At 39.3% G+C, this 23,403-nt stretch overlaps 1 protein-coding gene across 1 annotated transcript in view; it reads left to right on the top strand.

The window, feature by feature from the left end:
• astn2 (astrotactin 2) overlaps positions 1–23,403 on the top strand; it is a 201,545-nt gene that overhangs the window by 85,995 nt on the left and 92,147 nt on the right. Inside the window, exons 5-9 of the mRNA XM_028418196.1 lie at positions 7,451–7,558; positions 10,083–10,229; positions 14,334–14,501; positions 21,765–21,849; positions 22,615–22,689. Coding sequence (XP_028273997.1) covers positions 7,451–7,558; positions 10,083–10,229; positions 14,334–14,501; positions 21,765–21,849; positions 22,615–22,689 — 583 coding nt within the window. The remainder of the gene's footprint in view (positions 1–7,450; positions 7,559–10,082; positions 10,230–14,333; positions 14,502–21,764; positions 21,850–22,614; positions 22,690–23,403) is intronic.

Raw genomic sequence — 23,403 nt, 5'->3', positions numbered from 1 at the left:
AATCTAATGGACTTCAGGGCTGTGAAATGGATGCTAAAAGTAAGATTGGTAGGCCCTGGTAATTGAATTTTGGCTGTACAGCCATGGAGGAGTTTAGCCTTAGTGTTCTGGGTGTTGATGCTTTTTATGGCATTACCGCAGAGAGAGAGAAAGGAAAGATGGAAATAGAAGAAAATGGACTGACAAGAGAAGAAATGTGGCGTAAAAGGCAGAGAAGCAGTGAAATAGAAAAGACTCAGGGCCAGATTTACAAAGAGTTGTGCACCTTGTTTTAGATGTATCCTTGTGTGTGTTATTTATCAAACTTGTGCCTTATAGCCTGGAAGCACAGTTCACCTGTCATCTGGATTACACACACACACACACACACACACACACTTTCTCTTTTTTTCTGTTGACACAACGTTAGTGCGATCAGTCAAATGTTACTGTGGGCTTTGCATGGTGCATGTAAAGGGAGGACGATGCAGGAAATCCATGTAGTATGAAGTGTGGACTGAAAGAGAATATGACTTTTAAAAAGACAAAACACACAAGGGAGCTAAATTAAACAGCAAAAATAAAGGGACATGACAAGGATAGAAAAAATTACCTGTCATTTATTATTACAGTGTTATACATGGCCTACCTGCTTGCTTCTCTCTTCAGCAGCTTTCTTGTCTGCTTCAGCTTGTTCGGCCTGGTCCAGAGCATTCTCCTTGTCCAGCTTAAGCATAAGCATTTTCTTTTTGATAGCTTCCATTTTGGCTAAAGTTTAGGGGATTTTACAGTAAAAAGAGGAAAAACAAATGGGTGCAGAAAAAGCTGACCTGAGAGCGTGGAAAACTAGGAGAGACACCAAACCCTGACAAAGACAGAGGCAATCCATTTATATGGCAGAGAAGTGGACACTCCCACCTTTAAGGCCCTTGGCTTCTATACACAGCCCCACTGCCATCTTGCCTGCACAGTTCAAAAATAATGTAATAATAACAGCAATGGTTCACACAGAATATCCGATCAGCCTTTATCTTGCTTCAAAAGGAAAGATGAAAATTTAACTTGATGTAAGCTGATAGCTAATGTCTGCTGCAGATCAAATTGCCCTCAGGATAATAATAAAGTTGAGTTCAAAATTCAGCCTCACATGTGCAGATCAGCAAGACATACTTCTGTTACAACACATTAGTCACCTTGAAGCAAATGTACATTGTAAGGAAGAAAGAAATGCCCAGGTGGGATCACAAATACTGTTATTTCAATATTTAAATATACAAACAATAACTGTAGTTGCCCCTCTACACGGATGGCTGGGGTTGGATATTGTCGAGGTAGGTCTTTAGTTCCTCCAGGGTTGCACGCTTCTTTGGATTTTAGCCAGGCACATGCGTAACAAATGTTTGCAGCCTGTAAAATAAGAGACAAAGAGGAGACCCGATGTTTAAGGAATCAGCTACCTAAAAAATGAACAGATTTGCTACCTTTCCGGAAAAAAAATCATTGAAATGGAAAACTGTTTCATACTTGTTGACAGTTTAGGATCAATCCTGATCTTGTCAAGGGTGAAGTCCAGGGTACTAAAGTTCTGATGTTCTTTGAACAAGGAGTAAAAAATGGCTCCTATCTGCCAGACAGTGGTGGGACGGGCCTCATACTTTCCCTCTTCAAACCATTCTGGAGGTGCGTATCGTGATGTTCCTGGTACACGCAGTAGTAGCAGAGAAAAGAGAGACAAATGATGGAGATAAAAGACAGAACAAAAATCAGGTGGAGGTTTGTTTACATGTGAAGACCCTTATCTTTAGAGTTCACAAATGCAGGCGGGTAACAAACCACAGAAGGTCTTTAAGGTGTTTTCATTTGAGAACGCTGCACAGCCGAAATCGATGATGAGCACTCTATTATGCTCAATGTCCATGAGCAGGTTTGCAGGCTTGAGGTCCCGGTGAAAGATCCCTTTTGAATGCATGTCGATGGATGCGTCCACCAGCTGCTTCAGGACCGACTGAGACACAGATAAACACAGACAAAGACACCATCTGATTAGGTGTCACAGGAGCATGTGTTTTATATATATCCTACATTGACTCAGTATGTCTTGTGTTGAAAAAATGAATCTGGACTCATTAAGACAAAAAAAAATCAAACCAGCATTTTAAACAACAGGAAACATGAGCATTGTTTCCACATTAGAGCTATGTGGCACAGCTAGTGTGGCCTACATAGGTGGTTACATGTCCAGATGAGAGTTAAAGGTAATTCCATACTTGTGTTCCAGAGTAAGATTCACCACTCTTCAGTTTTGTTTACCACTATTTTGGGCATTTAGCCAAATGGCTTAAAAAATATCAACACAGAATCATACACAGTATGTTTCATACCATTGCTTGGTGTTCCTGCAGGTATCCAGCTCCTCAGCATTTGGAATTATAAAGCAGGAAAGTGAACTAAGTCTGCTGCTGATAACAATGACCTCTTGTGCAGCTATGACAGGTCGTTCAGGGCTTCTGCTTCTTATTCTTTTTGCCGGTCTCTCCTCTTTGTGGCTTTCAGCCTTCCTTTTTTCAGAGTGCTGACAGTTGTTGGGGTCTGATTCCGGGCTGCGTCCCCGACTGTGTTTGGTGGTCTTGTTGGGGTCGCAACTTTTTCTCCTTTTGGGTTCAGAATCTGCAAAATCACCCTCTGCCTTTCTTTTTTTATTAGACATGTTTTTTCCTGCAATGAGGAAAACAATGTGTACTTCTCTTCTATTTTTTGTAATGCATAACTACAGCTTTGATACCTTATCATTACGTTTCTGGCCCACACATGGTCTCACAACGGGAGATGTGAAGGAAAGATGGATGCAGGCCATGTAACATGAACTACAAACATACACCTGTGACTGTCTCATCAATGAAATCAGTTTTAAGTGCAGATTAAATCAAGTATTTACAATGTCGGTTTACATCATATCACCATATCATTTACAACAGGTGCACAATAAAGCTCTTGAAGCCAGAAATTTCATTAGATTCAAAGCAGTAGACTATGAAGATATTCAGTTCCTAAAGTCACAGCATAAATATAATATTTAAACACAAAAAATGCTAGAAATTACAGACATTGCAGATCAGTTGAAGAAAGTGTGTAAAAACATGCTTCTTTAACTGAAAGTCATTACTTACCTGCATGCAATCCAAAGGACGCTCCCATAAACTCTTCGAAAATGTAGAATTAGGCTCTTGTCTCACACGTGACACGAAAATGTAAACTCTGCAAGCTCTGAGTGTAAAGTGCTGCTCTGACCGTGAAGACTGAAGAGTTTATAATGCAATGACAAGATCAAAGCAACGTTATACACAACATTCCATACATGTCCATATATGGACAAATGCAAAATATGTTAGGCCCGTTACTATAGTAACGGACCTAACAAAGCCAGTGGCTTTCATCGAGCGAGCGTAAAACACCGCAAAGAGAACTGTCAGTGCTGGTCAAGCTGCACATAGCCACCAGCTCGTATTCTTATCAGCAAGAATAAAATATAACTTGACCAAGCTGTCAAATATATACTAGTGGTGAGATTGCAGACTGTAAACCAACCTGGTCAAATGCATAAAGAATTACTTGCATTTCCTGAAGAAAATGCAAGTTTGTTTTTACCAAAAAACAAACTCTGCTGTCACCATGGTAACAGCAGAAATGGTTTCTCTATCTTGTAATTTGTAGGAGGAGTAGCATTTTGCAGAAGACATGGAAAATGTTTAATATCTTTAATATTATAATATTTGCAATTATTATTGACGGTTTCCCCAAATGTCCTGAATGAGCTGAATCTTTTGATGTTTGAATGGTTTGAATCGGCCCATGCATTCTGAAGATATGCTGAGCCAACCGAAGACATGGAAAATGTTTAATTTAATATTATAATGTTTGCAGTTATTATTGACGGTTTCCACACATGTCCTGAATGAGCTGAATCTTTTGATCTTTGAATGGTTTGAATCGGCCCATGCATTCTGAAGATATGCTGAGCCAAAAAAGTACAGAAAAATAATAATAATAATAACGAGAAATTTAACATGGATACCAGGCGAATCCACACTGAGCCAAAGATCCCCAGAGACCAGTGTTAGCGATTCAGGAAAAGTGAGAAACGTGCCGTCCTCCTTTTATATGCTGCCGTTTTTATTTATTTATTTATTTTTAACACACAAACACTGATCTGGTAGTTTGGAACAAAAAACAATCATAATTTGAACAAGTGGTATCCACCTTCTGATTCTACTTTTGTGTTTAGGCGTAAGCTAGCAACATTAATTGTTGACATATGTTTCTAAGCAACACTCCTAGCTACGGATACTGAGAAGGCTCAAACGCCATAAGATTGACAAAAATAAAAAGCAAACTGGTTGCTGGGCAACCAAACTAATAACACCTAACCAAAGAGGTTCAGAGAGTTGTAACTGTGTAGTTATTAAAGTTGAAATTGATTTTGTTGTTCACTGAACTGCTAATGCGCTGTGAAAATTGTTCTCTCTTGACAATTAATTTACATTTTGGTGGCAGCTTCTCTTCTTTTTCTATATATATTCTTGGTTTATCTTTCATTATTTGTTCATGTATTTATCCCACCCTCACTGTACAAGCCTTTCAAATAATAATGGAAATTCAGTCTTAGTAAAGGTTGTGGAATATTTGCACCTCATCAATGAGTATTGCTACATCAGCATATCTATAGTGCAATCACTTGTAGGAAAGCAGCCTGGAGGCAGTCCGAATATTTAACTCCACCAATATTAACACAGAATGTAAGTTTTAATGGAAGGCTAATTGCACTGTGCCTTCACATGTGTAGATCTGTGCAACACTGTAAATGGTAATGCTGTTCTAACACCCCCCCCCCCAAGTGACATCATGACTCACACTTTTAGTATTAAATAAAGTGCAATCTGTTCCTGTTAGATTAGTCAGGTATTGATCTACAGAAAGAGTCCAATAGTCTGCTATAATTACTTGCACTACTTACAAGCTAACTTTTCACTGGAGGCTACAGCGCCTCGCTCTCATCTGACACCTTTCTCAGAAATTAAGTGAGGTACAAATGGAATAAATTTACTTTAAAATATCCCAAATACCTTAGAAACTGAACATACTTGTGTGTAAATACCGTCCTCCTTAAAGTCGCTTCAGGTCGGAATCAAATGCAAACACAGCATTGCACATTAAATCTCTGAAAGAGACTCTCTCACCCTGTTTGTCATTTGTTGAGTGATGCACTCTGTGGTGCCAAAGCATCAGAAAAAATATGAATTTCAATAAGTCTAAAGTGGCACAACTACTATTTTTTTTAATGTTCAGTTTTGCTTTAGCAGGATTTCTGATATAAACTGATTTCCAGACACTTCTCCAGAGACACTTTACAGACGTTGTTCTTCAATGAATGAAACCTGTTTTTAACAGATTTAAAAAGTAAAATCTACTTTCAACAACTAACAGGCTGACTTGTGAGGTTCTCTCTGCTTCTCTCTGTTTTTTTTTCTACCACCTCTCTGGGCATGTTCTAACACGATGCATAAATTTTCAACCAATTTTACAGCGCATTGCTCTGGCTTCACTCTCCAAACAGCGCCAGACTCTCCAACTCAGCTCCAGCCCTGTTTAAGTGCACCGGACCAAACGAACGACTACAGCTTTCTGCACGCACTTTTTACACCGACTTAATAGAACTTTTAATCATGTCTGAAATCTTTATGGTGCAGGCAAAATTTTCATGAGCTATGACATAATGTTTATGAAGTGAGTAAAAGAGGTATATTTCACCGGGCGTTTCTCAGCATTCGTCCAGGACTTATGAGCGTCCTGTGAACGAGGAAGAGGGGAATATGTTGCTCTATCATTTACAATAAACTCCTTTTTAATACAGGTGGTTTGACTTTTATAAGAACAGAACAGATTTTAAGGTGATAAAAACCGCTGACAGAGCATCCCTCACACCACCTAGAGGTCCGTATACAGCTCATGTTTAAAGAGAGTCCTCAGCTACTTGCTTTTGTTTATCCATTTGTCTGGATATGAGTGTACCAGCAAAGAAACAGTTGTGTTTTCTATTCACATCTGACCTTGAAAATATGTACCCTTGACATCATATTCCATTTTATACAATAGTATAACTCTGTAGAGTCCTGCTTTAGAAAAATAACACAACAGCTTGGCCTGAGCCAAACCAAAGCTGTGGTGTTTTTCATATTTGTCTTAGTTTTGTAGAAATATTCTTGATTCTACATTAACATTAAACACAGACTATGATCTTTCCCCTTTGCCTCGCTGTGCTGGTGTCCTGCAGAGTGCAGTTTTCCAAGTTCGTCCCTTTGTTTTAAGAGCTATATGTGATCTACAGCGCACGGTGACAGGGGAATGGCTTTAACAACCTGCTTTTTCCTGCACAACCACAAAGACCTAACTGATGAATTGGACATGAACAAATTGGTAAACAGCGTTTTTTTTGGGTGCACTCAATACTTACCCTGCTGTGTTTTGCCCATTTTAAGTCCCATGTCAGAACATTATGTTGTTGAAGTGCTGCACATCTGTAGTTTTTTGTTGAGACAGAGCTTGCACGTGTTTGGATCCACCCTTCACTGTCACGGGAGGCCATCATTACCTTTTTAATGGTTTAAATGACTGTTGTTTGGCTTCTTTTAGATGGAGTCTTTATACCATGTGCATCTTTTTCTTGTGTTAATTTGGAGTCAACAGATGAAGCTTTTTTTTTCAGATGCTCCTCATGAGAAAAGCAATTGATTTTCTCTCTCTGTCCTTTATTCCCCTCCCTCTTCGGGAGATTAGAAAGTGTAATCACCATGATCCTGTGGGCTATACAAGAAAAACATATGTATAAACATGAGGAAATTTAACACATCTCATTGTCATTTTTGTGACAGCGCTCTCTCTCTGTGATGTTTTTGTGTCAGGTTTAGAATCTGAAGACACGTACACACATTTTAGGTTATTTTAGATTACCTGTTTTATTCTTTGGTGGTTTAACACTTTGTAAATCCTTGACAATTATCACTTTTTTGGCAGCTCTTGTACGCTTAGCAGGGGTGTGTGTTTTGATGTTGTTGTCCCACAGCCACTACAAACAAAGGCTGTCTCTGGCTGCCTCTCTGACAAGAACATAGACATGCACACACTCCAGGGATGTGACCCAATATTATTAGGAAATTGAGCCTTGCTGTCTTCAGACAAATTACCAACAGATCAAACTAGGAAGGACAGGAAACTCTGGAGACAAGTGGAAAATCGTATTTACTAAGAATCAATCTATGTTGTTTGTTTGTTTTTTTCTGTTCACCCCGTTACCTGCACTGAATATCCACAATACCTATCTTCTGGATGCATTAGTTTGTAAAGTTGAGATCACGTGCACCTCAGCCACCTGTAATGATTACCTGCCTCTTTTTTTGTGTTAATTTCTCATTTCCAGCAACTGGAGGCATGTTCGGTCCTCAAGGAGAATCAGGGTCTGAGCCAGAGGAAGACAACCAAATGAAATTCTACACAGAGCAGCACAGAGGACGAAGGCGCAGCAAAGGTGAGGAGCAACGCAGGTGCATTTCCTGCTAACAAATGTGTAACATTTTAAAGACATTAACTTGCACAGGAGGGGACCCTCTTTATCCACTCCGCCCTGCTGAGAATGCAATAAAGTGAAAAAAAGAAAGAATAAAATACGCTACAGCATCTTTGAAAACAAATGGATTCCAGGTTTTTTTTTGCTGGTTGAATATGAGGGAGGAATAATGGTAGTCTGGCTTATGACTTAAGTGAAATGAGGCTAGACTTTTCTGGAATTGTCAGCATAGCTGGAAGTAGGAAGGAGTCCTGCACGGCCCCCGTGGGGTTTGAAGTGCTGTTCCATAGCACAGCTCAATGACACTCAGAGCAGATATATGAGCTGATGTAAATGGAAGCTGTGTGATGAGCTAAGCTGAGTCAAATAACGTGGAGGGGAAGCATGAGTTCAACTTCCTTTCCCACAGAGCGATATGTGATAGTGAAGGTGTGTGTGTGTGTGTGTGTGTGTGTGTTTGTGCGTGAGTGACCATGAGAAAATTAAACACGTAGTCCGTGTCCATATAATGACTGAAAAATCAATCTCTTTAAGAAAAGACCATTCAAAGATACATTTAACTTTTGAATGGTATGGACTCTATTATGAAGATTTCTATGTGAGTTTGATATTAATCTAACTTTTTCTAATTCAATAATAAAAAATCTAAAGAAGTAAAATATCCTTAGCATGAGTTTTTCTTTTAAATTGATTTCCAATCATTATTCAGCCCTCTCCTAGTAGCTCCTGCCTGGCAGAAACATATTTTTAAGGAAGTAGAGGTTGCAGCCCAAGCACTTATAACAGCATGACATGTTTGATATTCATGTTTTTTTACCAGTTCAATTGGAACCTTTTGAAAAATAAAGGATAAGGACTATAAGCCGGGGTTTAAGAACACAACCTTGTAATTGGCTGTGTAGGCTTCAGTCAGTATCATATGCCTGCTCTTCATGTTTGTGGTTAAAACATCATTTTTTTCTTTAATTTAAAAATTAATTTTGGTAGAATTGCCTAAACATGCAATTATTCATTTAAATTCAGGTACTCAAATAAGCTGCAAGACTCCAAAAGCAACTACTAACTATCACTGCTTGTTTCTTTTGGAAACACTGTGTGGGAATAACAGACTATAAAACCTGTATGTTGTGTTAAAGTAAAAAGGTTGTGTTTTCTTTAGGAGGCGGGCAAAGACACGCTGTTTAAATTTGTATTGTTCTACACCCCTGTGTGTTTTTTTTGTGTGTGAGTGCATGGGCAGGGTGTTTGGTTTGTGCCCATAATGTAAGTGTTTGTCGCCGTGATCGCACATGCCTTTGCCTACTCAGTAAGCTTTTACAGTAATTGAGGGACCCCTTCACAAGCCCTGTGACACACCTGCACCCCCGCATAGATTAGCTGCTCTGACACTTTTGCTGCTGTTTCTGTCCTTTCCCAATAACCATCACACTAGGAGGCGTGTGACTCCGTATGGATTCATTACCTTAACTTCCTCGCTGTGGTTTTGACCTTGAGCTGCACTTTATTGTCCCCAAAACTTCTGTCAACATTTCACATTGTCTCTGGTTAAACACTGCAGTGTTTTCTTATGTTTTCTATTTTGGGTTTGTGAAGTGAGGGGCTTGCAGCCTTAGTGACCACCATGGCAGATTAAACTAGGAAGCATCTAAACTATGTTTCTGACCGGACTGGTGTTTACCTCATCCACATGTATCCTCCTCTCAGATGAGGCAGGAAAAGCAGCCTCTGCATGGTAGCATTGATTAATGAGCACCACAATTTGAGAGAACAGGGAAAGGAGAAAAAATGTATTAACAACCCTGCACAGTGCAAGGTGGACAACTCTTCCTAGAACCTATTCACACATTTCTGAGGCTGGCAGAGTTTGAGATATTGTGTGTTATTTCAGGGTCTGGTTGGGGCGAAAGAAAAAAAAAAACGGCTTAGGAGTACATTTTTAAAAGGTTCAGCTAAGTAAGACCAATACATATTTAACTGGTAAAATCTAGTTAGAGCAGTGTTCCCACACCACCCCTACCACCACCTTACCCTTCTGACTTCCCAGTAAGACTCCCTTTAACATGCCAAGTTCTCCCCCAATGATAAATATCAGCTGACAGAGGTTAAGCGGCTAATTTCATTCCTTATATCCTGGCTTGGAAATAGGAGTCCTAACAGAGCCAAAGGGCAACCAAAACAACCAATCTATAACCCTGTCAGTGGCAATAAGATCATATATCACACCGCCAAATGATTCTGGCTGTTGTGTAGAAGCTCTGCTATTCTAAGTCATATTTTACTCATGCAGGCCAAACTTTGATAGAGGCTAAATTCATAAATCAGGAGTTCAATTACCTGCTTTTTCAAGGGTTTGACGGAGGCTGTACAGAGAAGTAGATGGTTTTATTTAAGCGTTTTTGTTGTGTATATGATGTTTTTGTCAGCAGCCTCAAATAAAAAATGCCTTTGATTAACTGTTTACCTATTCCTCCTTCTCTACCTTTAGGCCACCCGCACAGTCCTCTAAATAAGGTCACCCTGACGCTGATTACCATCAGCACGTGTGTCATCGCCATCGTCTATGCTACACAGGATTCATGCCCCCTAACTGTCAAGGTTACCCTCCATGTGCCTGAGCATTTTGTCGCTGATGGTAAGTGCAACACGTTATTAGACCACAGCAACATTTCTGACTACTAGACTATCCAAAGCATGCTCACTTTTACTTACTAGGGTCCAATTACATCGTCTTTATGTATGTTTATACATATAATACTTATGTATCGCAAATCCTTTCATCTGATTTTTATCCAAACAGCAACCATACAAGAAATTTTTTTCTTGTATGGTTGCTGTTGACAGGAAGCACAGTAAACAATAAATCTTTGGGAAATCATTCAATAGTTTAAACCATCCTATTGTATTGAAGCCAAGCAGCAGGTTGTGACATACAATTAAATGAGCAAGTAGCAGTAGCTAAACCAATTCTGCATGCTAAGAAGCACCCGCGATTTTTTTCTAAATGGACATTTATGAACCTAAAGCAGTGTTTACATGTGAACCAGGACCCAAAACGAGCACAGAAAAAAAGGTTTAAAATGACCATTCACACAATGAGATAAAGGAGATTAATGCTACACTGGTTTTTGTTGTTTCCAACTGTTATAAGATACAACTGCCTCTCAGCAGCATGCATGTGCTTCAGAGAAATATTGTGACATTTGCAGAGTTTTTGTTGTTAGGTGGAACAGCTAATGGTCCAGGAACAACTCAACGTGCGTTCCCCGTTTCAGTTTTCCAATGGCTTCCCTTAAAATCTTCGCTGCCCTCAGCTGTGATTTGTGGTTTTCAATTCCAGCACTTTTCAGTTTCAGTGCCCCCCCTCTCTCTCTGCACAACTGACAAAGTACAAAAGATGCACATCCATCCGACAAAAGAACTGATTCATGTGCTAGAACCAAAAAAATGAGCAAAAATCAGAACGATAAAGCCCACGGTCTGAAAGCTCTGGATGGAGGAAAAAAAAGAATTATTATTACGACTCAGTGACATTTGGAGCCATTAAACTGATGAAAAGCAGTGTGTGCTCAAAATCTGATGTTTTTTTATTTCTTTTTCTTTTGGTTCCAAAACTTTCAGTGTACAGACTGTAGTCAGGAAAACTATTATTTGCACATTTTTTAGTTATTGAACATGATGAAATAATATTGTGGAATATTAAAAATGTCTCCCACTGATTCTGAAATCCCTCATGGAGTATGAGATTATTATAAACCTGATCTTTGTATTGACAAATGTAACCCTTACTTGGAGGAGAGGCCATAATACATGTGGAAAGAGCAGAGTGAAGAGCCAAAGCACTTTAACTAATGATCGCCATATCTCTGAAAGCCGTACAATTCATATATCAGTTAATCAGGTGTGCTCATTTCTAGTCTACCCACGCGCTCTCTGTTTGTGTGCTGATGGACACACGATAGATTAAGGAACAGTGCATACAACTTATTGTAAATTCAGTAAATATTTGATAAGAGAGTAAGTATGTGTCTGTTCAACATGATTTAAACCACAAATTGTACGCTTGACTTCAGTATTTCTGATTATTGGATCAGCTTTGTCAATCATATTAAGATTACTTGGAGTGTCCATAATGTTGGGTTGCTCTGCCTGCCGTGCACTGCTCTGCTGTGTGCTGTGAAATTTAATATGGATACGTGTATTCTCTGCAGAATGATTATTGACTAATTTTGGTAACCTTCTAACCTTTGCTCTAGCACTACCACACTCCAGCACACTACGCACAAGAGTTATCTAAAAAAAAGTTTGTATGCTGCTCAAGTTCTCCTTTGACCTGATGATCAGTTCTCAACTTTTTTACCTAAGATATCAAAAATTAATGTCTGGAATTTGATTAAATATTCCGAATTCATCATCTGAGGAATTAATTATTTTAATTTTGATGCCTTCTTGGCCCTTGTACAAGACCTGTAGTGCCATCCTCAGGGCTGTCTCCGTATTTTAGCCCCACTACAGGTGGGAACAAAAAAAAAAGATCTGTTTTTTTTTTGTTTTTTTTTTCTGTAGGGAAAAGAGGAACATCCTGGAGGAGTTCCAATCAGGGCTTTAGACTTCCAGCACTGTAACTTGTGTGTACTGGAACCCAGACGCAGAAAAGTGAACACCTGAGGCAGAGCAGATGTGATAAAAGGCGGCTTAACCCAGTAGCCTGGCAGGCATACAGTCAGCGGCAGGCAGGCAGGCAGAGCAAACAAACAAATCCAACAGATAAACGTACAAAACAAATCCAACCAGCGAGCCACACATACATAGAACTTAGATCCGAATAGGTACAGGCGGGCTGGAAAAAAGAAGAATCACTATGGTTACAAGGAAGTACATAATCTAAACACACAGGATCTGTAAACTGCTCTCTACAGTGGTGAACCAGTGCTAGAAGGAGGCTGAGAAGACAAGTGATAACTAGTAGAGGGGAAATACACATAAGACACAAGCAGTTTTGTTAATGTATCTTTTTTTTGTATTGCCACTCAAAAGTGTGAGTTCAATCACAGACATCACATCTAATGAGTCTCCTGGGAGTAGCTGCTAATTGACATTCATTTCAGCAAATAATATTCTTTCAGTTAATTATACACTGACACCTGTCAATGTGTTAGACAGAAAGTAAACACTCAAAGTTTTTCAAAGTTGATTTGTTGAAAGCAGAAAAGGAAAGATTCACAGAGAATATATTAAAAAAAAGTTTCACCGCCACTCTAATGTTTTGGGAGTTGCAGGAAATCAATCTTTTGAGTGTGATGATGTGTTGAAATGATACCATAGTGTGCATTAACAAAGCTAAATATATTGTTGGGATGGATTTTATGGCTCTGCTTGGATAGAAAAAAAAACACAAGTGTTTCCTTTGTCACTGCAGCCTTGAAACAGATGTACAATGTTTCCTGAAACAGTTGGAAAGGGATTTGTCTGACAAAACTTTTTTTTGTTTTCCTGCCGTCTTTTACACTGAATTTACAATGTGCAAAGCAGAATAAGCAACGCTCCTGCTGCTTAAGTGGGATTTCTTAACAGGTCTCAGAGAAAGCAGCCCATAATCTAACAATTGCCTCCTCCCAGCATGAGCTGAAGCCATTACATCCATCTCTCTCCCTCAGCAAATGAGAGCCAATGCTCACTCAAATGCACTGCTCAGGGTAACAGGCCTTGTCACCCTCAACTTTGGTCATCTTGACCTAAGAGATGCTTTTATGGAAAGCTAAGTGTTTTTTTTTTGCCTTTTTGACATTTTATACAGCACAGCAGCATCAATCTGTGTTTCTAAGAGGGATTAGGTCAATGATTATTTATTATTTACTCATTTTGTCTGCCTAGAAGAGAGGCTCTTAGTCAAATCTAAAGTCAGAAAATACAACTTTGAGTGTATTTTTGTAAAGCTTGTGAGTCAGGCTGTCCCAGTGCGCTTATTTCCTGTCAAATGAAAAGAAGAAGCAGCTGGTGACTTCATGTGTGTAGGAGGAGACAAATGGTAGGATTTTAGAACAACCGAAATATTAAGAGGAGGCACAGGCTGAGAGGAATAGATAATAGATGAGGCTTTATATGTTAGTCAGGGCAAAGGCACTCTGTGTTTCTCATCCATGTTGTGCATTTTACTGCAGGGCATTGGACTGTAACTTTTGTGAGATGGAGGAAAAAATGTTATTCCCTTAACCCCTAATTCTAATTTTAGATTGCCTTTAACAAAGAATCTCACACTTAATGTGAATGCTTCTGTAAATTTACGGCTCATATACACACACAGTATAGCTGCATAAGAATGTTTGTGTTAACCCAAGAGCTGAACCACAATCTCCTCCTAGCTCCCTTTGGAGCTAAAACTCATTGGCATCAATTAGGGTTAATCTTGTTCAGTGATCAGAGTTTAACGATTGGTCTGAGAGCAGTAAGAAAGAAAGGTAAGTCAGCCTCAATGAGCATAGCGTTTACTGATTGACTCGTGAACCCCTTTTAGCCCCCCTACTGCAATTACCAAGGAAATCCCATCAGTACACACATTATAGGTCTTAATTTTCTCATTTAAATTCAGACCGGTTAGGATGGGAAATAAAATTACAGTGAAAACAAAGGAATTAGCTATTTTGAGGTAGAACCAAGAGAAGCCTTTAAAATACAAAGCAATCCGCCTTCATTGTTTTTTTTTTTACTTTATCTTGTGTTGTCTGTTTTCTTTTTTCAGGGAGTAGCTTTGTGGTGAGCATGGGCAGCTTCCTGGATGTCTCTAATTGGCTGAATCCAGCTAAGCTGACGCTGTACTATCAGACCAATTCATCCACACAGTGGGTCCGAGACCACTGCGGCCAGAGGACCACCGAGCCCTGTGAACAGCTCTGTGACCAGGACACAGGTCAGTACACACGAGGTCTCTCTGGCTGATTTATTTATTATGGAGTGGGGAACCTTGTTTTTGCTCTTATAAATGGAAGTGTTAGGAATTCAAGAACATCTTCTCAACCAACATAATGCATTATTCTATATGATATTGAATGACTTCGATATAACATAAATGTCAAATCAGGACACTGAGTCGACTTGAAATTCTTTACACTCTGTCCAATATAATTCAAAGCCATAATTCACACCATGTTGAATGGGTTAAGATTAAAGGAAATACAGGCATTTGAACCTCTTTCATGTTTTGATAATTACAAGGACGAAAGGACGCCTCTTTTTGCCAGGGGGAGGCCTTCACAAATGCATTTCAGTGTTTCTGATATGGAGGAGAAGTCCTTATAGGAGATGGATAGGACAGCTTCTCTCCTCACACACACACACACACACACACACACTATAAGATCAAGTAAAATGTATGCAGTTTTGAATCATATTCAGATGGTGTTACTCAAACTGTCATTGCTTTATTAAAAACAAAACAATAAATAATTCAATTTGTATGGTTATCACTCAGCATCAGACTATAACAAAAATCCAATATACTTATTTCCGTGTGGCCTGCATTGATATTTATCCATTTCAGTGGGAAATATTGGCTGTAACTAATAACTACATATATTAATTATTCATTCTCATTTTCTGCCTTTGCAAGCGAAAACAAACAAAGAGTTATTATGTGTATTTTTTGGTCTAGATGTAAAAGTTTTCATCAGAGCTCAGTGCATTAGCCAGACAATAACATCTCTTCTGTAAAAGCAGAAGCTCTTCACCTCATCCAAGTAAATAATCACCAGCCAACACTGCAGTATGTACACAATCAGCTTGTACAGTTTGCTGCTGACATTAAACGTCCACCAACAAAAGCCAAGCACGCATCAGGATGATATTTATCTTACTTTGAGTGGCATAGCTCCCCTGTGTTTTCCATGCCCAACTAGATAAAGTCTAAGCTCATTATAATGGATTACATCTGTAATGTATGTGAAATTTATGTAACCCTGGTCAAGGACATGTTGAGGACTGATGCATAATGCATAAGGGCTCCAGACATTCAACTCAAGGAAGTACATATGAGGATTCCAAAGATGGAGTTGGCACATGTGAATTTTTGGAGTCGGACACGTGTGCATATGCTTCTGTCCACGTCCCTGCACAGTGTCTGTCACTGGGATCATTAATGGTTCTGACTCAATTCTCAAAGTCATTTGCTCATCGAGACCCAAGCACATCCTGCATTGTCAGATTATTAGCACTGCAGTGTAGCTCGTTCTTCTTGTCTATGTCCATGTATTTCTCTCTTCATCTGTCCTGTTCAGCAGCAGGATTATTTAGTCAGTAATTGCCCTCAAGTATGTATGTATCTCCTCGGGGCACATCCATCCAGCAGCAAAATGAAAGGTGTTGTTCAAAACTGCCCTGTTTCCATAACTGCCCTCTGTTATGTTTTGTAGCACAGACTCACACACTCACACTTTTATTGCAGTGGGGCACAAGTGTAACACAAACTGCTTAAAAAACACACATTAAGATGTGTTTAGAACAAAGGCTAAAAGAGGATGTTATATTACTCTCAAGAGAGTAAAGTAAGAAAAAAACGAGTGTAGGTTGGGATAACCCTCCATTTTGGAAAACGAATCATAAGGCTTGTGAAGTTGGCCGCTGAGTAAGTCATTGTCTTGGTTACCACTAAGGAAGCATCAGCCCTTTTAGTTAAAAAATGACCTCTCTCGTTGCCTTTCTGGTGATTCAGACATGCCAGCATTGTATTAGGCAACAAATCCAGCTGGACCATAATCCATATTTAGGCAACTGAATCATCTTTTTTTTGTTTTTTTTGCTCTGACATGCACACCAACACTCCTGCTCACTCACTTTCTCTGTCCTCTATAATCAGGCTATTTTCAGCAAGTTCCCCTCACACCATCTCTATCTTGTGCCTCCAGCCTGTTTCAATGTCACGCTGGTTGACTGTCAGCGTTGACTACCAGTCTTTGTATCATTGTGCCTGGATAATCAATCCTCTCTGCCTTCACCTTCACTCTATGACTCAACTGCTATAGCATGGAGGTCAGGAGATGAATGGCATGATGCAACTTTCTTGTTGTCTCATGCCGCGGCCGCTTGGCTTCTATTGGACTTGGAATGAAGACCAATCACAATCCCTTTAAATGGGGTGAAAATATAATGCAGACATAATAGATTTATATTTTTATTACAGCGAGGCTTACTCAGGCTTAGTTATTATTTGTTAATGCATTATAAGTCGGTCTATCCTACAAATACTGCCTACACATTTATGTCTACCATAATAACTAACCTCTTCAGCTGCTTTTGTTTTCCTCATTTAAAATTATTCCTCCAGCCTCACTTAATAGAAACTGCTCGGGTGTAGAACTTGTATACACCCCTGCATTCACTTTCCATTGAATATATACTGCACTTGCATGTCTGTGTACACACACACACACATTTCTCTTTGAAGAAAGCACTTTACATTGAATCTACCCAAGGTCTTTGTACATAATGGCTTCTCCACCAGGAATATTAGAAAAGGTGCAAATACTGTAAGCACAACAGCAAAAATAACTCTTTTCTGTACCCATATCGCAGACCTTCAAGTGTAAAAAATCACCCATGCAGCCAGAGTAAGACACTAGAAATCATTATAAGGGCATAATAATGATTTATTACATGATGTAATACAGGAGGAAAAGAAATGGTTTGTGCTGTCAAGTGATTGCCAGCATCTCTGGTTCCTAATTTAGAACAAAAGAATGGTTAAGGGTGATAGAGAGTAGACGAGAATACAATACTGACAAATTTTAATGGCTGTCTAACAATGGTGTTTACACAGGACGTCTCTATCCTCATGGTGCAGTATCAGGTTGTGGTTTGTTCCGACACCTGGCTTGAATGTAGCAGGGAAGGGACTTGGGTAATTGTTGTCATCAAATGGCCATTTGCAATCACAGGTGATTAGCTCTAAATTAGAACTACAGTATGTGCTAATCAGTCAGCCATAACGTTTGGCATCAGTGAGTGGACCCACTTTTTCTAAGCCCTCAGAGCCACACATACACAATTTGTACTTTTGCAAACCGCCTCATTTTATTAAAGAAGAGGATATGTTGCAACAAAAACCTATTTGGACATTTTGACACATTTATTGATTAAATTTGTGTGTATGAAATACAGTGTAGGTACAGCACAGCAGACCAGCCTCCCTGTACCTGCTTGGTAAAGTTGGAAAAATGTATACACTCCATGGACATTGATCTCTATATAAAGCTTTGGAAGTTTAATTCAAGTACAATAAATCTATTTCTTCACAGTACGGTGTTGCTAATATCCCACATGGTGTGCCATTCTCAAGTGTACCACTCAGTGAAAATGTGGCCTTTTGAATATTGTAATAATGTTTTATTGGGAAAAAATATGCACAAGCACCCTTTTCCCAGACTCCAACAGAAGTTCCCTCTTCAACTGGAGAGCACTGATGAGCACAGATTCTGTATTAACACAGAAAAAATCTTTCTAGAGTCTAAGCCACAACTTAGTGCCTACAGTAACATTTTATCCTTTTAAAAACATGTTTTTTGGTGCACAAACACCAGCGTGTCCTGTGCTTGTCTGTCTTCCTGAATATCCCTGAACTTTGTAGAAGGGTTCTTTAAAAGCACAGAAACTGACAGAGTGGAATGCTTGCAGGTTTTGTAAAGGTTAGTTAATGCGGTGGAATGTGTAATCAACCAGATATATCTCTTCCTGTTAATTGCTTGATCCCCCCCTTTAAATGCATCTGCAGAAAGGAAAGAGCCACGCTTCACTGATTTCTTGTAAGGTGTGTCTCAGATTGCAGGACGAATGAGCTTCCAGGCTGCTGCGCCTCATCTGAAACATTTACTAACTGCATCCTTATGACGAACACATACAGTCACGTAGGACATATACCTCTTCTGGTTGTGGTGAGCTATATATTCAAATCAATTGCCTTTCCATTTTAACCAAAAATGTAAATTTTCAGTTCACTTCTAATTGAAGAAAATCTAGCTGCACGGAGCCCCTTATCTAATATCTCATTCAGGTCATAAAGGCAATCTGTCACAGAGGCTGTATTTTACAAAGTTGCCTTGAATTATTAATATTGGGATATAGAAATGTACTTTTTCTGCGTTGACCTCTTGATACTTCTTCAACATCAAAGAATCCGAGAAAAGAATCACCACAACAGCTAAGATGAAACCGGGGAGCTGAAAAACAAATCTTCCTGTTCACTGGCTTCCCACCTGTTCCTTTCTAAAATAAGTACCCACAAAGAGTTAGTGTTGTCTTCTGGGGTTATTATCAGGACACAATATCTGTCTAACCTCATCAACCAAATGCATAAAAAAGAAAAACATAACATTCATATTATTATTATTAGTTTTCATGCACAATTAAGCATTAAACACATTTAAGCATTAAACACATTTAATGCTTAATTGATTCGAGTTTCGTCATCAATTATATTCAAATTGAATCATTTGCATTCTAGATTACTGAGGAATAAATCAGATATAATTACTAACAATAATAAGTAATGCTAAACTTATATATGTAGGCGAAAACAGAAAATCTGTTTAGCTTGATAGGTTATAAACAAATATATCCTTAAGGTAAGAAAATTTTCACCATTAACTAAGGCAAGTGTTACTTTTTGACATGTTGTTTAATTGATCCAAATGTGTTTACGTAGTTATAAGTTATATGTAGACATTTACTTTTATTACCATGTGTTTTTTTTCCTCCCACATACCTGCATATAATTGCTGTGAGTTCTTGCCATGTTCTTTGAGTATGAGATGCAGTGATATCAATAAAGTTGCCTACAATAGTACAATCAATAGTATGTCTAAATAGTTATTTAAGGCACGAAGTGAATGTAGTGCCTGTCTAAGTGCATGTGTAGCTCAGTCACTGCTGCTTGATACCGGGCTTGCTTTGCCACCACTTCATTCAGCAGAGAAACTCAGGTAATTTAGGTATCGATTAACTTTCTGTTTTGTGTGTATGTTACCATTGGGAGAAAAAAAAAGAATGGTGGCTATTAAATGTTTCTTCTTGCAGCAAGCTCCACTTGACTGTAACATTTGTCAGCATCCAGCACACTCTCATCATTGGTGCCATTGCCCAGCTCTCTGCTTCAGTTAATCACAGATGCGGTCAGGCATTTTGACTGGAACCAAAGTTTATGGAAATAATACCATAAATACCTATGTGAGGAAAAATAAAAATAGTGTTTGCAGACAGAAAACTGAAAATCTTCTTTTTTTTCCTCATGTGTCTTCTGGCTTGTGATGTGACTGCATATATGCAAGATTGATTTTACTAAGCACTGCCTCTGGCAGTCAAGTGGAATTAAATATAACTATGTTAAATGTGTATGTAAAGAGGAGCAGAGGGAATTGGTAGTGTGTGTTTGCTGTATTAACAGGACACACATTCGTATGCCTCAGGAAAAAAAAAAAAAAAAAAAAACAGAAAGAAAATGTTCCAAAATGACATCTGTTGTTGTTCAGCCAGGAAAAGGTGGCTATAGAGAGAGAGAGAAAGAGGGCAGGGTGAATGGATGGTTGGACGTTTTCCTTTTCTTACTCTTTGTTCCCTGAAGTAACTATCCGGCCATCATTGTAACCATGACAACATCCCCTAACATAAAACATCTTGTTTACTGCTGTTTGTGTCCCCATATTTTGTGTTTGCTGAGGGGGAAAAAAACACAGGGAGCTAGAAAAGGTGTGCCTCCCTGTGTCAGTGCAGTGCACCGGGTAAAGACACACATGGGGAGGGACATAAAAATAAAGAAATTATTTTTAAAGTAACTTGATTTCTATTTCATAACACCTAGAACACAGGCTGCTGCAGCCACTGAGACATAAAAGTTCTCGGATCAAATGATTAAAAATACACTTTTTTGTCATGTTATTCTGCATTCTCTACACTCCTTCATTCATCTTTTATAAGAAATGTTCTGATGCTGATATTTACTGGCATCCACATTTTAAAGTGAAGACCTTTCAAGTGCTCTTCATTTAGTAAGGCCACGAGGAATAGTCACAAATAAAAACCTGTTTGTTGCTGCTTTTGGACTAAAACCTGATGGTGCATCACTCATTGGGTGAGTCTTAAGCCTATAAACTCAGCCTATAAATGATTAAAGACTAAGTGATAAAATGTGAATGGTGTTTCCAGGGTGGCCATTACACATTCTTCCAGTGTTATGCCTCCATATAGGTCAACAGAAAGCAGTCAGTTGCATTTACTCTAAAAATAATTGTAACAGAAATGTTTGGTGACTTTTACAAATGTGTTTATATGTGCAGACATTAAAAGGATCTCATCAGATACTATCTAATCGTTCTTATTAATATGACACATTTGTTCATTAATACATCTAGCAGAACACAACACATGCTTATGTTTATGCCAACAGAACATATGGATGTATTGCCAAACATACAACATTATGTAGTGCGAGTATGGAGCCAGATTGTGGATGCTGGGGGGCACATGCAACAGCTGGACTTTCACTCTGGATTCCAGTTTGCATTGAGGTTCGAGAACGGGCTGTACTAACCACCACTGTTATTACTGTGATACCACCTGATAGATTTCAAGACTTAATGCAGACAAAAAGGGTAGTTTTAGATTTAATTACTGCTGGAGACCAGTTCCAGGAAGAAGAAAACTGACTGAAGCTGCACAGTTGGCAGCCTTGTGTACTGGCTGCTGTGTTGTTGTTGAGTGCCTCTGCTGGTTCTGCAGTACGAGCTGTCCGGCCAACACCAGAGATCTTGTACTGAGACAGTAAACTCTTGAGTGTGTGGATAATGAAAGGATTGTGGTGATACTGGCAGCAGAAAGAAACCCACCAAAATAAATAAGTGCCTCATTTTTTGGCATAAATAACAAATAAATCACCTTATGAATAAATGTGCTTTTCCCATGACACAACTTGGAGTTATGTATTTGGAGTATTGATTTTGGCACTTTCTGACCTCCATACACTCGTACAAGTGTCACTATAAAAGCATTCAAACTTTGTTCACTGGAGAGTTTTAGCTGTAAATTATGTAGCATGGCAACTGCTTTAAGTGGTCGAGTTGAGTAGTAATTTATTCCGCTGCTGAGGATACATAAATAAGTGCCTGACTTTTCTTCTCCTTCTGTGTCACAGGAGAATGCAGCTGTCACGAGGGTTATTCTCCTGATCCTGACCACAAACACCTCTGTGTCCGCAGCGACTGGGGTCGCAACGAAGGGTAGGTCCACTCACATTCAAGAACTCGCTTCAGCGACCTTACAGATTATCTCGCTGGCCTTGTCTTCAACTCCATGAGTGTACTATATTAACTTTGCATTAAATAAAGGTGAATTGTGATGGATTGTCTGTGTTGAGTGACTTTTAAGTCTCTGCAGGCTAAATTCCTGAAATATTAAAATGAATGGAAGTGAAAGTTAATGTAACACCTTACTGTAGGCTTTCAAATATGGCCACCAGGAATGTAAAATGTAAGCAATTTGAAGTTAATGGGCTAAATCATGCAAATGTACAGGTGGCTGTACGGTCCTTTAACTTGACTAGGTAGACTCTGCGGAGGAACTCAATTGAAGAAAGAGAAGGAGGTAGGAGGGAAGTTATAGAGTGTAATGGATTGACGCAGCGGGGGAGGAAAGTTCCTGGACTATGATAAGGAGAGGAATGAACCGTATTTCTGACCTTGTTTGACAATTAGCTGGCTGGCCCAGTCATTGGTTTTTTCAGCTGCACCTGTCATCTGCTGGATTTACTCCAGTCACTGATCACGTCTCCATCCTTTGTTTTGTCGAAGCAGCAACAGCAGACAGATGATAAACTCAGAATGACTTGACTTTGTGTTTCAGTTTTGTTCGGTGCATGATTAACTCTTCTAACTGCATAGATGAAAGATCTGTATGCATGATAAAACACTGAAATTATGTTTAGATTAGATTTACAACCAAATGAATGTCTGTCTTTGATTATGTGCTCCCTCTTCTCTGTCAAGGCCTTGGCCATATGCTAACTTGGAGAAAGGCTATGACCTAGTTACAGGAGAGCAGGCCCCAGAGAGGATCTTCAGGTGAGTCCATCACTTGTGGTGCCTCTCTTGAGTGAACTTGTGCAAGCCATCTGTGACTCCGTGGACACACAGTGGTGGTGTTTTTTTGGCACAAGGCTGGTGTGTGTGTGTGTGAGGGTGTGACAGAGCATACAGATAAGCAGCTGGCAGATAGACACAGTTGGATGGACACACATAAACCTCATGCTGGGGCGAAGTCTCACCGATGGGCTCTTGTGTGTGGAGAGTAGCCCAAGGAGCAGTCCTGTGTGGACTTCTTTCAAATGCTTTTACTGCCATTTTTGTTACACATCTCATTCTTGATGGGGTCATTGTGTCTGACATTTTTCAAGAAGTGCAAAGCTCAAAGGACGGTTTCACCCAGCTGTTCTTTTAAAAGCTTCCACACACACACAGAGAGAGAGAGAGAGAGAGAGAGAGGGAGAGAGAGAGAGAGAGAGAGAGTACCCCCAACACTGAAGCAACTAAACACAAAACTACGTTATCTTTTCTTAGCAGTAGAAATAAAGCGTGTTAAAGGATCAGCTTTGGTTTTATGAAATCTTTTTTTGGATTTCATGCTCTCTGCACCTTCAACATGTGGAGAGGAAGTGTCCTTTGTCACAACAATCTCGCTCCTCTTCACACTGACCTTGCAAAGGTACAGTAGCTACTAAAAGAAATGACATACAACATTTGTTCTGCACACGGATTTAATCTTTCAGCAAGCTGCAA

Source organism: Parambassis ranga, chromosome 12 (genome assembly GCF_900634625.1).
Source record: "Parambassis ranga chromosome 12, fParRan2.1, whole genome shotgun sequence".
Taxonomy (NCBI): Eukaryota; Metazoa; Chordata; class Actinopteri; family Ambassidae; genus Parambassis; species Parambassis ranga.
This window is presented reverse-complemented; position numbering and strand designations above follow the sequence as displayed.